At 51.3% G+C, this 13013-nt stretch overlaps 3 protein-coding genes across 4 annotated transcripts; all 3 read right to left on the bottom strand.

The window, feature by feature from the left end:
* Positions 1-3968: 3968 nt before the first annotated feature.
* LOC120709099 (CBS domain-containing protein CBSCBSPB1-like) lies at positions 3969-8087 on the bottom strand. 2 transcript variants are annotated; one of them, XM_039994622.1, is made up of 14 exons: positions 7662-8087; positions 7001-7169; positions 6774-6906; positions 6522-6692; positions 6247-6325; positions 6031-6144; positions 5879-5945; positions 5670-5775; positions 5523-5581; positions 5102-5211; positions 4880-5013; positions 4695-4780; positions 4505-4594; positions 3969-4423 (listed from the first exon to the last, which is right to left on the bottom strand). In XM_039994622.1, exons 1-14 carry the CDS (start codon positions 7829-7831, stop codon positions 4247-4249), a joined length of 1665 nt encoding a protein of 554 aa, XP_039850556.1. In that variant the 5' UTR covers positions 7832-8087; the 3' UTR covers positions 3969-4246. The 2 variants fall into 2 exon arrangements, with proteins under 2 accessions (XP_039850556.1, XP_039850557.1); XM_039994623.1 differs by having other exon boundaries at positions 7695-8079.
* A 626-nt stretch (positions 8088-8713) lies between these two features.
* Positions 8714-10563, bottom strand: LOC120709102. The gene has a single exon (XM_039994625.1). The coding sequence runs from the start codon at positions 9226-9228 to the stop codon at positions 8983-8985; it is 246 nt and encodes an 81-aa protein (XP_039850559.1). The 5' UTR covers positions 9229-10563; the 3' UTR covers positions 8714-8982.
* Positions 10564-11060: 497 nt separating this feature from the next.
* Positions 11061-11732, bottom strand: LOC120709101. Its single transcript, XM_039994624.1, has one exon. It carries the CDS (start codon positions 11602-11604, stop codon positions 11236-11238), a length of 369 nt encoding a protein of 122 aa, XP_039850558.1. The 5' UTR covers positions 11605-11732; the 3' UTR covers positions 11061-11235.
* Between the last annotated feature and the right edge of the window lie 1281 nt (positions 11733-13013).

The following is a 13013-nucleotide window of genomic DNA, read 5'->3' as shown; positions in this document are numbered from 1 at the left end:
AATACTGTGCGACTTTCTTTGTGCTCCCACTACATTTCACCCCCGGCCTGCACTGCACTGCAGACTGCGCCGATGAGCTTCCAACTGATCCGACAGACAGTGCGCTTTACCTGCACTTGGTTTAATTTTGTTGGGCATTCATCTTTCAGTTATTCTCATACATAATCCATCCATCCGAATCCGCTAGTTAATTTTCTTCATCTACCCGTGTTTCTTTCCACCAATAATTAATATTCCCCGGCACGAATCCTCTCCAACATGAACAAGATGGTGTATAAATGGCAGCCATTCACTTCGCTTTGGATCGGCCGGAGTGCCACCGGCCGGGCCGGTCCACGGGTCAACAGTATACTAGATAGCAGCCAGACATTGAGACAAGGGTTTTGATTAGTATAATTTATTTGCTGCATGTCCGATGGAGCTAGCATCAATGGCTGCCGACCGGCAAAGAGAATGAGACGTGAGTAGGGAGAGGTCTGGGGTTTGAATGAGACAGATGCGCTTTCCTTATCTACAGCTGCTCTTGCTGTCCGTTTGTTTCTTCTGTTCTCTTCATATATTCTTCATCGACAGAGCACAGCACAAGAGGATGTGTGCACGCGGTAGTAGAAACCGCAGAATCCGGTTGATTTGATCTGCAAATTAATTAAAGTCTCGGCGTCGTCTCCATTCACTGGCTAAGCAGGAGTACTAACTACACCACTTAGCGTTTTACTTTTACTTTGTCACCCCTAGCCGCGTGCCTGACGACGATCGATCGGTATATTCCGACCGTCGTCCGAGTCAATAAATCATGGTCGATGCACGATCATTCCGTTACCGCCGTACTAGCAGCTAGGACGACAGTATGGGATGCATGGGGCGGCCGGTGGTTACTGGTCGTCAGTGGTCACACCGCCGCGCCCCGCCGGCCGGTCTCCGGCGACGGTAGGGGCTACAGCAGCCGGCGGACGGGGTGGGCCGTATCGGGCCGCATCCGACGCAAGCATGCGGGAATCGCTACCGACGACGACAGGTAGGAGTAAAGTTATCTATTATCTTATTATTTGGTCAACAAACGGAGCCTCCAAATTCGCTCTCATGGTCTAAAAATTTCGATGTTAATCGGAGAAAAATAGAAAAATAAAAATTACTCATCACTGCCATTACGATAAAAATTAGACTAAAATACTCATGTGCCTAATTAAAAATCACCCACCAATATCATTATGAAAAATTAAATATAAAATACCATTTAGCTATGTATTAGTTACAAATATATACTATTAATAAAAACTAAAGCTAACAATAATCAATCAAAATAAAATGAAAATAAGAATAATTATCTGTATAATATTATTAAAGCTGAACAAATCAAATTGTTATTATAGGTAGATCATAGTTGAATTGTTTTAATCAACAATAAGACATAATTTACGATAATGAACAGAATGATGTATATATATAAAAAACAGTATAACTTTTAAGTAAGGATACAACAACATGCAAATTTTTTAGTTTTTAATACTAGTCGCACAAATGCGCGGGCTATATACCTAGTTACTAGTTATTATTACTGCAGAACGTTCGAGCCCTGGAGGTATGCATACATATGTGTAGCCGGTGGGCACAGAGTATGCGATGCACGATCGATCGATACTCATTACTACTCCCTCCTTCCCCGTTTATAAGGCATGGTGGAACATGATACGGTCTTCTAAACAACACTTTGACCATTTATTTATTATATATTATATCACTTTTGATTATAAACTTATAATCATTGTAAAATATATTTGATTATGAATCCAATCATATGAAATTTGCATTATAAAAATAAAAATTTAATAGTCAAATTATTGGTCAAAGATGACAAGGTTTGAATCTTGATATACGTGTATGCCTTATAAACAGGGAAGGAGGGAGTAGTACTGATCGTGGATGTGATCAATGCATGCGTGCTACTGATCGTGGATGTGATCAATGCATGCGTGCTATTCCTTCGCATCCGATAGCTAGCACCATGATGCAAGGACGACATGATATGCGTGGCGGACTGGCAGTGATCGGAATTGATTCATCAAGGCAAAAAGCTCTGCTAGGGACCATGCACGCCGTCGATTGTCGAATGATCGTCCAGTCGCCCGCTAGCGCTCCATTTGCACTGGTCCCGTAGATTTCGGATCTGTTAATAACTGATCGCCCAGAGTTCCAACAGACAGCTAGCTAGCTCTCGGTCGCCGCAAGATTGGAATCCAATTCAAAGTGTTGCTGCGTGCAGCTGGTGCACACGGCAGGCAAGTGATGCCACGCACGGCCGCTGCACGATCGATACGGAAGCCCAAGTAACGTCGGATATGCTGTGGCTCCGATCGGGCTGGAGATGACGCCGGGGGGATGGAGGCGCATGCGCATATGACATCAGCAGACGATGGTCGAGCGCCAACCCCGCGCAGCGCCAAGCCGCAGCCGATATAGTAGAAGCGGTGCGCGCGCACGGCGTGTGGCGCTGGGGAAGCGCCGCGGCGGCGATAGATCGACAAGCTAGCGCAGGGTGCGTACGGGCGGCCGAGGCGCGCGCGCGCGACCGCGCACGGCGGCGCGGTGACCGGTGTGAGGTGGGCACTCCGCACTCGCGCAGTTCGGGTTTGGCGGCCGCGTGCATTCGAGGAAGGCTAGCTCGGCCAGCCAAGCAGCCAGCCTTCTTGTCTTGTCTAACCTGAGATGGGCACGGCCTGCTCGGCGCCACTGCACCGATCCCTAAGGCCGTATCAGGATTCAGGAGCGGCCGACTTGTGCCAGAGCAGACGATATGCATGCATGCCATGTGTGGCGCTAGCTAGATCCGGGGACCCGGGCATGCCGCATGCGCAGCGGCTCCTCCGCCGGCTCGCCCAGTGCGGCCTTGTCTTTCTAGCCGTCGTCGAGCTCTCGAGCACGACCGGCCGCAGTGCCCACCCGTCCGGGCCCTGCCTCTCTCTGAGAGCAAGAGCAATAACGCAGCCGGCTGGCGGGCGGCCATGCGCCCGCTGCTGCGCCTGCGGCCGGCTGCGTGCTGCCGATTCAGCTAATTTGGGCCCACATGCAGCAGTGCAATGATCATTCAGCCGGGCGAAGAGTTTGCCGCCCGCTCCCGTTTCTCTCTCCTGATCTCGCTGCTTTTTTATGATGTGGCTCCTCCTTGCCGGCTGAGAGAGTGTTACTATACTTGCTCTGAATGCTCTTGTGCACGGCTGCCAGAGCATGCAGCGCGCGCTCTCGCCCCTCATACATGTACGTAGGTGGTGGCTGGTGCCGGATCTACGCCCTGCTGGTCCCCTGCCGCGCCGCTGCCGGCGGCGGCACATGCGCCTGCACTTCCTGTCGTCGATCGGCAGGGCCCCGGCACGGCTCGTGCCGTTTTGCTTGTCGGATCGTGGCGCACCCAAGGATACGGGTGCCGGCCTGACCCTTGCCGGCGGGACACGCGCCGCGCCGATGCCAACTTGAGCTAGTGGAGCTGCTGCCGCAGCGCCGTGGCACCAGAATGCCGCGGCCACACGCCCACTGCGCGTCCGTACTGCGCAGTGGATAGGAGCAGGAACAGCAGCACCAGCAGTAGCAGGGCTATCGGTGCCCAGGGCAAGTGCAGGCCGCCATGGACCCATAGTCCATGCGGAAACAGTTGAGAGCCGCACGTAGTTTTCGGGGGCGTTCCAAAGTTGGGCCCTAATGATGGGTTGGTCCTACTTGGGCTGTCATGGTCATGAGCACAAAAGTGCAAACGTAAGCGCTCGATAGAAAGAGGCCCAGTTCCGGTACTGCTCATGCGACTTCACGGCCGTCTCAGAGTTCCCCCCAATACAGTCACCACAAGTCAGCCAGACGCGACTGAATTTGAAGTCACGCTCAATAATAAAACGCAGAATTTGCAGCCGAAGGAGCACTTGGCACAGCAAGGTCAACCAGAATTTATATCAAACACGTCTTCATAGGCAAACAATCCTCCGGAAACAGCACAAATGAAGGCATAATCATGCTTCTCGGTTGTATACTGATCATGTGATTTATGATACAAATACAAGCGCGACACTGACAGCCATAGTAATCATGGAGACTTCCAACCACCAAAACTTTGACCAACACCGTGTAGTATGAAGGCGGTCATCCACTGCCGTGAAGTATTATTACAGTTTTTTTCTTTCTTTTTCCTCACAAGAATTAATTACACAGCCATTCTGGTCATTCCAATGCAGTAATGTGCTCCCTGTTGTGCTTGCCTCAAAGCTTAACCCGCTCGTTTCAGGTAAGCCATTACCCCAAGGCCGGCAACTAGAGCCGCCCCGGCGGCGACAGCACTGTACGCGGAGGCCCATGCATCCTTTCCAGCGTACTCAAAATCTGAAGAACCGCCTCCTCTCTTCCGGCGGCCAACGCCAACATAATCCAAGTGCAACCGCAAACTCTGCAAGAGGAGCCTAAATGAGCATATCCTTGGTACAAAGAATAGTCATCTACTCATATTTGCATGAAAATAGGAAATTACCTTCCAACCAATCTGTCTTGCATGATCAACAGCAGCTATAAGGTCACTGTCTGATGAAAGTATGACCTTATCATGATCCTCATCTTCATACTGTGAAGCAGTTCCGCAAATGAATAGAAACTTATAAATTTGAAATTGCGATGTGGGTATGGTTACATATTGACAAAGGCATGTAGATTCAGCAAATTACCAAAATTTGAGGAAGGTTTTTTCTATCAATGTCATCGCCGACCCTCTGAAGAATGCTGGTTATCAGGTCTGTCAAGCTGCTCGTTTCTGACATTTGAAAACCATGAAGTTCAGAATGCAATTTAAATCACCAAGACAAAATGATGATTAAAACAACTTCGCGTGAAGCAACATAAGGATATATACCGCAGTTAAATCTGTGCATCCTGCCTTGCTTGTCCTGAATCTTGAACCCGAAAGTGCTTGATAAACCAGAAGCTGGAAAAAAGGCAGATCTTCCTATATCTGTTGCCTCAGATGCCACTTTTGTTGATCCTTCACTGAGAAAATGCCAGGTAAATTAGCCACGCGGAAGACACCCAATCTAATCAGAACGTAAGATTGGGATGAAAGGGCAATAATACTGACCTTCTGGAGTCGTCGTCATCATCTAGAGGTCCAATGGACATTGCTGAATCCCAGAACCTCTGCATCATGGCAGATGTCGCCTCAGATCCAGCTGCTCCGGTATTCCCGACCTAAACATAAAATGGCAGTAAGGCATTCAAGCATGATCCGTTGAGTAGACATCCACTAATATAACAGTCTGTGTAACTTGCATTGCAGTCTACTGAAAGTTACTATAGTTACTTCTACATTGCAGTGCATAACAAGTAATACAAACTGCACTAAAATAACATATTATTTTGCAAACTGGACAACTGAGTGTTGTGGGCACTATCATACAGTCAAAAATGGCTTCTAACCTCAAACCCACCTCAAACCCAAAAGCATGAGCATAGGAAACACAAACATTCAGGACTAGATCCAAGCAGAAGTTGCCACTCACCGTTGCAATTGCAGCATGTGTTATGTGAAGAACATCAACAACAGTCACAACATTGCCATCTGGATAAATATAGCATGGCATACACACTTTAACAGTTTTACAAAAGATATCAGCTGGATTTAGCTCATTCATGGTTCACATACGTACCCCTGTCTAGAACAGGCAAATGTAAGAATTTCCCATCATGCATTGTGTGAAGGGCATCAAGGATTGGGGTGTCAATTGTGGCACATTCAGGACTCTGGGTCATGACCTGTGGAAGGGAGTTTCAAACATGGTGGCAGTTAGTTGACAAGAAGGTGCACAATAACGAAACATGACTATAATAATACAAAGATAATTATAACGAGACTTGCCTTCTCAACTGTGGTGGACTCGGGAGGAAGATTTTGGGCGATAACACGCATCAATATATCTCTAGAGCTGTCAAAGAAAACAATGCAAGGCTTATCTTCAAGCAGATCTAGAAATAGATGTTACTATAATAAGATTGATAAAAAGAACTCACGTCAAAATTCCCCCAGGTTTGTTTTCAATTGCTACAACGGCTGAACTCACTTTTAATTCCAGCATCTTCTTTGATGCTGTCAACACCGTGTCTGTTGGTGCAACAGTGACCACTCTAAGCAATCAAGATCAGGAAATAAGTTGTTCTGGACTGGCACTTATATTATATGAATGCTCAAGAAGGCACTTAATTTGAAAAGGAAAGGATATTACCTACTTTGAATTCTCAGAGATAATGGTAGACAGCGATGGCCTAAACATCTTCTCTCGAAGAGTTTCAATAAAATTTTTAGGACCTGGAAAATAAATAGAGAAAGGATTAAAGTGGATCACTGCCAAAGCCATTAATGCAAATTTTATACATAACACAGGTGGTCAATACAGGTAAAACATAAAAGAGAAGGGTGGGGTGAAGCTGAATGCATAATTACTTCTTTTTTTATAAAAAAAGAATGAAGATGAAAAGGGGCAGGGAATATGTCAACTACAGACCAGATGCAGCTGTTCCCCAATGCTTTTCTACGCCCTCAACAGCAGCAGCAATTGCTTTTCCTTTCTCTGCTGCCCTTTCCATCCGTGCAATAGCATCATATAGGCACTTGGCAATGTCCAGCAGTGCAATGACTTCACCATTCTCCACAACAGGCAGATGTCTGAACTTACCTGGAAACAAAAGGAAAATTTTCAGGCTACATTAAGATACAGCAGGTAAGGTGCGGAAAAAATGTCAGAGCATTCACATACCTTGTACCATCTTCTGCAATGCCTCAACTGCAAGAGTGTCTGCAAGCACAAATACAGGGTTTCTGGTCATGACCTTGGAGACTGGTGTGTCTTCCATCTTCAATCCACGAGCAATGACCCTTGTGGTTATGTCCTGGTCAGCATTGTCAAAAGACAGCATACAGTGAGAAATCATGAATCTCTAAGGCAGCAAAGATATGAAAAGTGAAGCGGCACATATTCCTCACCTTGTCAGTGAGGATCCCGCAGAGCAAAGCATTGGAGTCAGTCAGCAACACGGCATCGACCCTGCGTGAGGCCATCCTCCGACAAGCCTCATGCACGGTTGTGTGATCCGGTATCGTCAACGCCTTGGACAATCTCAGCCTTTTCACAGTTCTCTCGCCAGTCAGTGACCTAAAAACGAATTACACAAGGTGTCATTTTCAGTTACAAGTCCCATAACTTGTGCACAAAGTTCTATCCATCTCACAGCGGAAACAATGGTTGACCAACCCGAGTACAGAAGCAATCAACATCGTTTTGTAGCCAAGCTATAAGCTATTGCTTCTAGTTGAAATGTGTATAGTTTACGCTACACAAAATTCCAAAAGCAGAGGCATGTCGTAACAGTTGGATGGGATCCAGCACTTTCTACTGCAATTGCCAGGAATCGTTATAGGCTGCAAAGTAGCAATCTAGATGTCGTAACCCCCATCGATTCCGTAAAATAGGACCAAATCCAGGCTACGGGAGCTCCTAGGCTGCAAGCGAAGCGAGACATGGAAGCTACTCCAGCTAATCAATCACGCGGCGCGAGGGTCGGACCGAACGCTCCTCCAAACCCAACCACAGAGAGAGACGCGGTAGCTACGGCCAAAAATCTAGAGCATCCAAACGAGCACGTACGGGGAGTTGGCCCGGGAGATGGAGGCGGAGGACCTCCTGGAGGCGGCGCCGTCGTGGCCGTGGCCGTGGCCGTTCTCGGCGGGCGGGAGCCTCCTCCTGGAGGCGGCGGCGGAGGAGATGCTCCTCCGGCCGGGGCCGCCGTGCCCGGCCGCCCCCGCGCCGCCGTCCATCCTCCCACCGCGCGCCGCCCACCGGGGGAAGGCGAGGGGCCTCCGATCGGCGACGGCGCTGATCCGCAGGCGGGGGGCGGGCGGCGGGGTGCGGGTGCCTGCCTCCTCCCCCGAATCGGGAGCTCCCACAGGATGGGGGCCGGGGGAATGGGGGAGGCGGAGACCGGAGACGGAAGCGAAGGTCGCGGCCGGCGGCTGAGTTTTTCTCGGCCAATGGAAAAAGATTTTCCTGCTCGGGTTTGGCTGGCTCCCGTGTGGATGCGCGCAAAAGGCTTGGACAATGGATCCGTGCGTGTGCGTGCTCGCGCACGGCGTTGCACACTTGCGGGTGGGTTTGCGCGTGTGGGTGCTGAGACTGACGGCTGGGTCCGGATGAGGCTGACGGCTGGGTCCGGTTTTCGGGGAAGAGCACGGACACACGGTACCGTTTCGTTCGTTGCTGGGGTTCGTTGCTTGTGCCGGAGTCACGCCACACGCCAGCTCAGAGGTGTAGTGTTATTTTTATCTTCTTGCAAAACAGTGAAAATTAAAAACACACACACGCGACACGTGTTTAGTATGGACCTACCAGGAAGTTTTCCAAACTTGTGGTTCATCCCCCCAGATCTTCCGCTGGGAGCTCACATGGCTGCTGTCACGGACGAGGGGTGCATCATTAGCACTGGCTGCAGTATCGCCTATTTTCTAGGTTGCTGCCAACAAAGCGAAACACGTGAATTTTGAGCCTTTTGTTTGTGATGGGAGGTGAACATTGACCTGGCTGATTGCCTCGAATTGAAAAAAAAAAACGTGCATTTGATACTGACAGCAACAGGTCCTGCTACCAGTTTATGCTGGTTACAGCGTCTGTATGACCTGGCATTTCGGAAAGGTGGTGGTTGAGAAGCGAAAATAAGCAGCATCCTCTAATTTCCAACAGAAACATTGTGTTGCCAAAAAAAAAACAAAAGAAGCCAAATTGAAGTTTTCGTGTACAAGAACAGCTAAATTCTCAACTGACAACTGTACTGTCTCTGCTCAAATGAGTTATAGAACAGTGTAAAACCACCGGCCAATTCATTAAAACGAGCGAGCAGCAGATTACATGAGACTGCAGAAAACCGTAGACCATCGCCGTGTCAAAGCAGCCCGGGGGATCGAGCTGGCTGGGCCTAGGCGGCGTAGACGTGGACGCCGATGGCGACGACGAAGATGGTGAGGAGGCAGAAGAAGATGATGGCGTGGACCAGGATGGCGATGGCGCTGGTGCCCATGTTGCCGAACTCCACCACCCGCGTCCGCGCGGGGAGCTGGAAGAGCAGCCCCGGCGAGAGCACCACGAAAAGGATCGCCGCCACGATGATGGGGCCCCAGTCCGTGCTCGGCCGCGGCGACATGCCGGCGTTCATGCCCTCCATCGTACGGCTCCTCGCTCACTCGCTCCTCTTCTCGGCAACTCGCTCGACCAATGCCTGGATGTCCTAGCTAATGGATGCAGCAGGAAGCTGGAAGCAATGTGCAAGGCCGATATGTAGTGTCCAGTGAGTGAGGTTACTTAGCGCTGGCTGCCTGGCTGTGTAGAGATGGAGAAGGATCAAGGAAGGAAGGGGAAGAAGGAAGGAATGCATGCCCTGCTTGTGGGCGAAGCAAGAGCGATGGAATACATGTTGGACAGGAGGCACACAACGAGATGCCTTTGCTCGCTTTACAGTCTGAAGAGGGCTCCAGAGAGGTGCTCCTTTGCAGTGGTTTAGGGCTTTAATTAGACCAAAGGAAATAGCTCCAGCAAATGGCTAGCAATCTTACCAAGAAAAGGAAGTGATTAATTAAAGGCAACGCGTTTTGGCTGGCTGGCCTTACAGATGAGAATCATGAGATCCTGCCATGCTCAAAGCCGCCTTGTAAACCCAGACAGACAGTAGTCCCCTGAAGGCTGAAACCTGAAGGTTTGCAAAGAGTGCAAGTTGCTTCTAGCTCGGACTCTGAGAGAACTAGAGAAGAGAATACGTGGTCACACAACTCACCAGCATCAGGTAATTGATACAGACAAGTAGTAGCATCGTTGCATTTGTTCAGAAACAGAGGACTCTGCTGGGAACTGCGTCCTGCCGAATCTTCCGACTGCGTCCCAGTAATGGCGGACCTGCGCAACAAGCAATGGATAATGCAGACAAGACTGTCGATCAACTCATCTGAAAAATACAGGTTGACTACATGCAATTACTAGCGCCGATAACAAACTGAAGATGTATATAGCTAGCTATGTAAAATCACATTACAATGTGTTAAGAGACTTAGTAATCTTCAGAACTCAGAAGCTGGAATGCCGAATACTGAGCTAGAAACAAAAAGAAGACATAGAAAAAAAGAAAGCAATTGAAAAACAGACAAACATATACTTCCTTTGTGGATCCCGGAGGCCGGAGCACCGAACATTCAGCGCTACTCTCCATGAAAGCAGAGACTTGCTTCTCAAATCAAACATTGCTTCCTCCTCATGCTAGGCTGCGACCGTGACGGAAACAAGTGGGTTTGTGGTATTCTACCTCAATGCAAAGATGCTAGTCGACTACAATCCTGGTGCCTGAAAACTAGCTACACGCACAAATGGCAGTCGCTCAAGCAGAGACATACATGATCGCGTGCATCTGGAGTTCTTCCCCAAACAAAACCAATCGTGAGGGGATCAGTCTTTACTCTTAACAACAGGGCTTGTGTTGGGAGGATAGGTGGCATCAAGAATATTTCGGATGTTTAGTTCAAAAATCTTCCAAAAACAAGAGAATTCCGAGTCCCAAGTCCCATAATATCTTATCCTGAGTCCTGTCCTAGTAATAAGTGGGTGTTGCAAAGAGCTCAGACAGGACGCATGATCCGATCCCGACTACTAGCTGCCATCTGATAGCGACGAGCAAACTATCCCCCCACACTTTTACACGTAATCGCCAGCTCGTGGGCCACATCTCTATCACAGCTGATGAGCACGCTCAAAACACTCGCATCACTGTCCGGCATGTCCGCTCAGTACAGGCTTCTACACATCTCTCACCGCACACAGACACAGCTTACCGATGTCAAACTTGTGCTGCTCCGTAGCTCACACGCTATCCATGTTTCGTGATCCACTGATCAAGAAGAAACTGGCAGATGAACACACCACATAAACAAGATTTGTCAACCTTTTCTTTTGAGTCTTTTCCTTCATAATCGTATGTGTCATTGTCGTTGTCATAGAAAAATGGGAACATGGGAGTGTTGAACAATCACTTAATTATCGTGACGTTTCATTAATCCACAAGCAAACACCTCCTCGGGGAATGACTTGCGAGAGCATACAACAAAAGGGAAGATCCGTATGTATCCTAGTAATAATTCAGGAAGAAAGAACTCAAATCTACGCTGCTGCTGCTGCTGATCGAGCTACGCTACGAGCCTACGAGCAGATCGGAGTCGATCGGGGAGCAGATCCGCCCCCGCGGCGCGTCCTTGCAGGGGAGCGGCGCGGGCTTGCCGAAGAAGAACCCCGAGGAGAGGTTGGAGACGGCGCCGGCGAAGCCGAAGAGCAGCGCGAGGCCGGCGACCCAGGGCATGAGGAGGAAGCCGATGGCGAACGTGACGGACCCGCAGAGCATGAGCGCCACCGACGCGCCGAGGAGCATGGACGCCGCCGCGGCCGGCGACACCCGGCCCGCCGGCCCCGGCGCCGGCGAGGGGGAGACGACCGTGAGGAGCAGCGCGCAGAGCTCGCGGATCAGCCGCGAGTAGTGCTCGTCGCCGCCGCCGGTCCCCGTCATGGCTCGCGCTGGGTTCCCTGTGGCTGGGCGGAGAGGCGAAATTGTTGACTCGGAGTCGGAGCTTGGGCGAGCAGCGATCGATCAGGGCGCAGGAAGAGGAGGCAAGACGAGCAAGGAAGGAAGAAAGAATAGGGGAGGGGATTGGCGCGTGGAACTGGTCTTTATAGACCACCGGTGGCCCCGTGGTCAGAGCGGGGCCCACGTACTGCTCCGCCGCCGGGTCCACCGTCCACGCAAGGACCCCGCGGCAACGAAAAGGCTACGCCGACGGCCGCACAGGCCACAGACACGTAGGGAAGATGGTGGATGGCCCCACGCGCCAGTGGGATGCGCGGCGTATGGGCCCGAGTGGGTGGGCGTTGGGACGGTGGTCGTGTGGAGTATGTGGCGGTGGTGAATTGGTGATCGGCGCGCCGGACCCGGGGATGGACCGGAACGGATTAAACAAACCGACGCGGCCCATCCCTATCCGCCGCCGAGTCATGGCCGCCGCATCGCTTGATTGGTGTTATCGCTTATCTGACAGGCCGGCCCATGCCGTGGGGCCCACCGGGCAGAGGGCTCTGTGGCCCAGGAAAAAAGATGACGTGTAGCGGCGCAAGCGCGAGGTGACGTGGTAGATAAAAGAGGAATGCTGGAGTTGGAGCTGGAGCTGGAGCGGTTCGCTTTCGCGTGGCCATGGGCCGACCGGTTTTTCTGTTGCGGAGAGTTCCACTTTTCTCTGTGGGCCCCTCTGTCGGTGTCCCCACCATGTCGGTCGGATGCGTACTCTCTCAGTCTGCCAGGCGGGGTCCGTACTGGGCCAGAGGGAAGCTACGATGGCCCGGATTGAGCCCAAACGAATGGATTGGACACCGCACAAGGCCCGGTGAGCAGGGGGGAGAAAGGAAAAAAAATTCAGAAATCGAAGCGTCGAAACGAACTATCGCTCGCATCCGCGGCACAGGAGCAGGTGGCCGCCGTAGCACCTGCCCAGCCAACCTGACGAGCTGCCCTCCAATCCAGCCGCGCCGCGCCGCGCCGCGTCGCGAGTCCCCGTAGTCGTAGAACCCACCGCTCCGCTTGCCGCTTGGGGGCGCAGCCTTGCAGGTCCGACGTGTCGGCGGGGGCGGGTCCACGCCACCCGTCGCCGCAGGGCGCATCATTCGCCCGGGTCCTTCATTTTTTTCCCTCAGCGGCGGGGGGCGTATAAGCGGCAGTGATGTGTCCCTTGCCCGACGGGACACGGGCACCCCCACCCCAATGGGCGCTACGGCGCGGTCGCAAGCTGTCACCGGTATATATATAGGGAGAGAGAGAGAGAGGGGGCCGGGACGCCGGGGCGTCGGCGTGCGTGGCGGAACACACTACACTTGGTGCCGGCGGGCGACCGGGAGACAAATGGGCCGGCGAGGGCTTTTCATGCGCAG

This window comes from Panicum virgatum, chromosome 5K (assembly GCF_016808335.1).
Source record: "Panicum virgatum strain AP13 chromosome 5K, P.virgatum_v5, whole genome shotgun sequence".
Taxonomy (NCBI): domain Eukaryota; kingdom Viridiplantae; phylum Streptophyta; class Magnoliopsida; order Poales; family Poaceae; genus Panicum; species Panicum virgatum.
The sequence above is the reverse complement of the archived record's forward strand: the minus strand, read 5'-3'. Positions and strand labels throughout refer to the sequence as shown.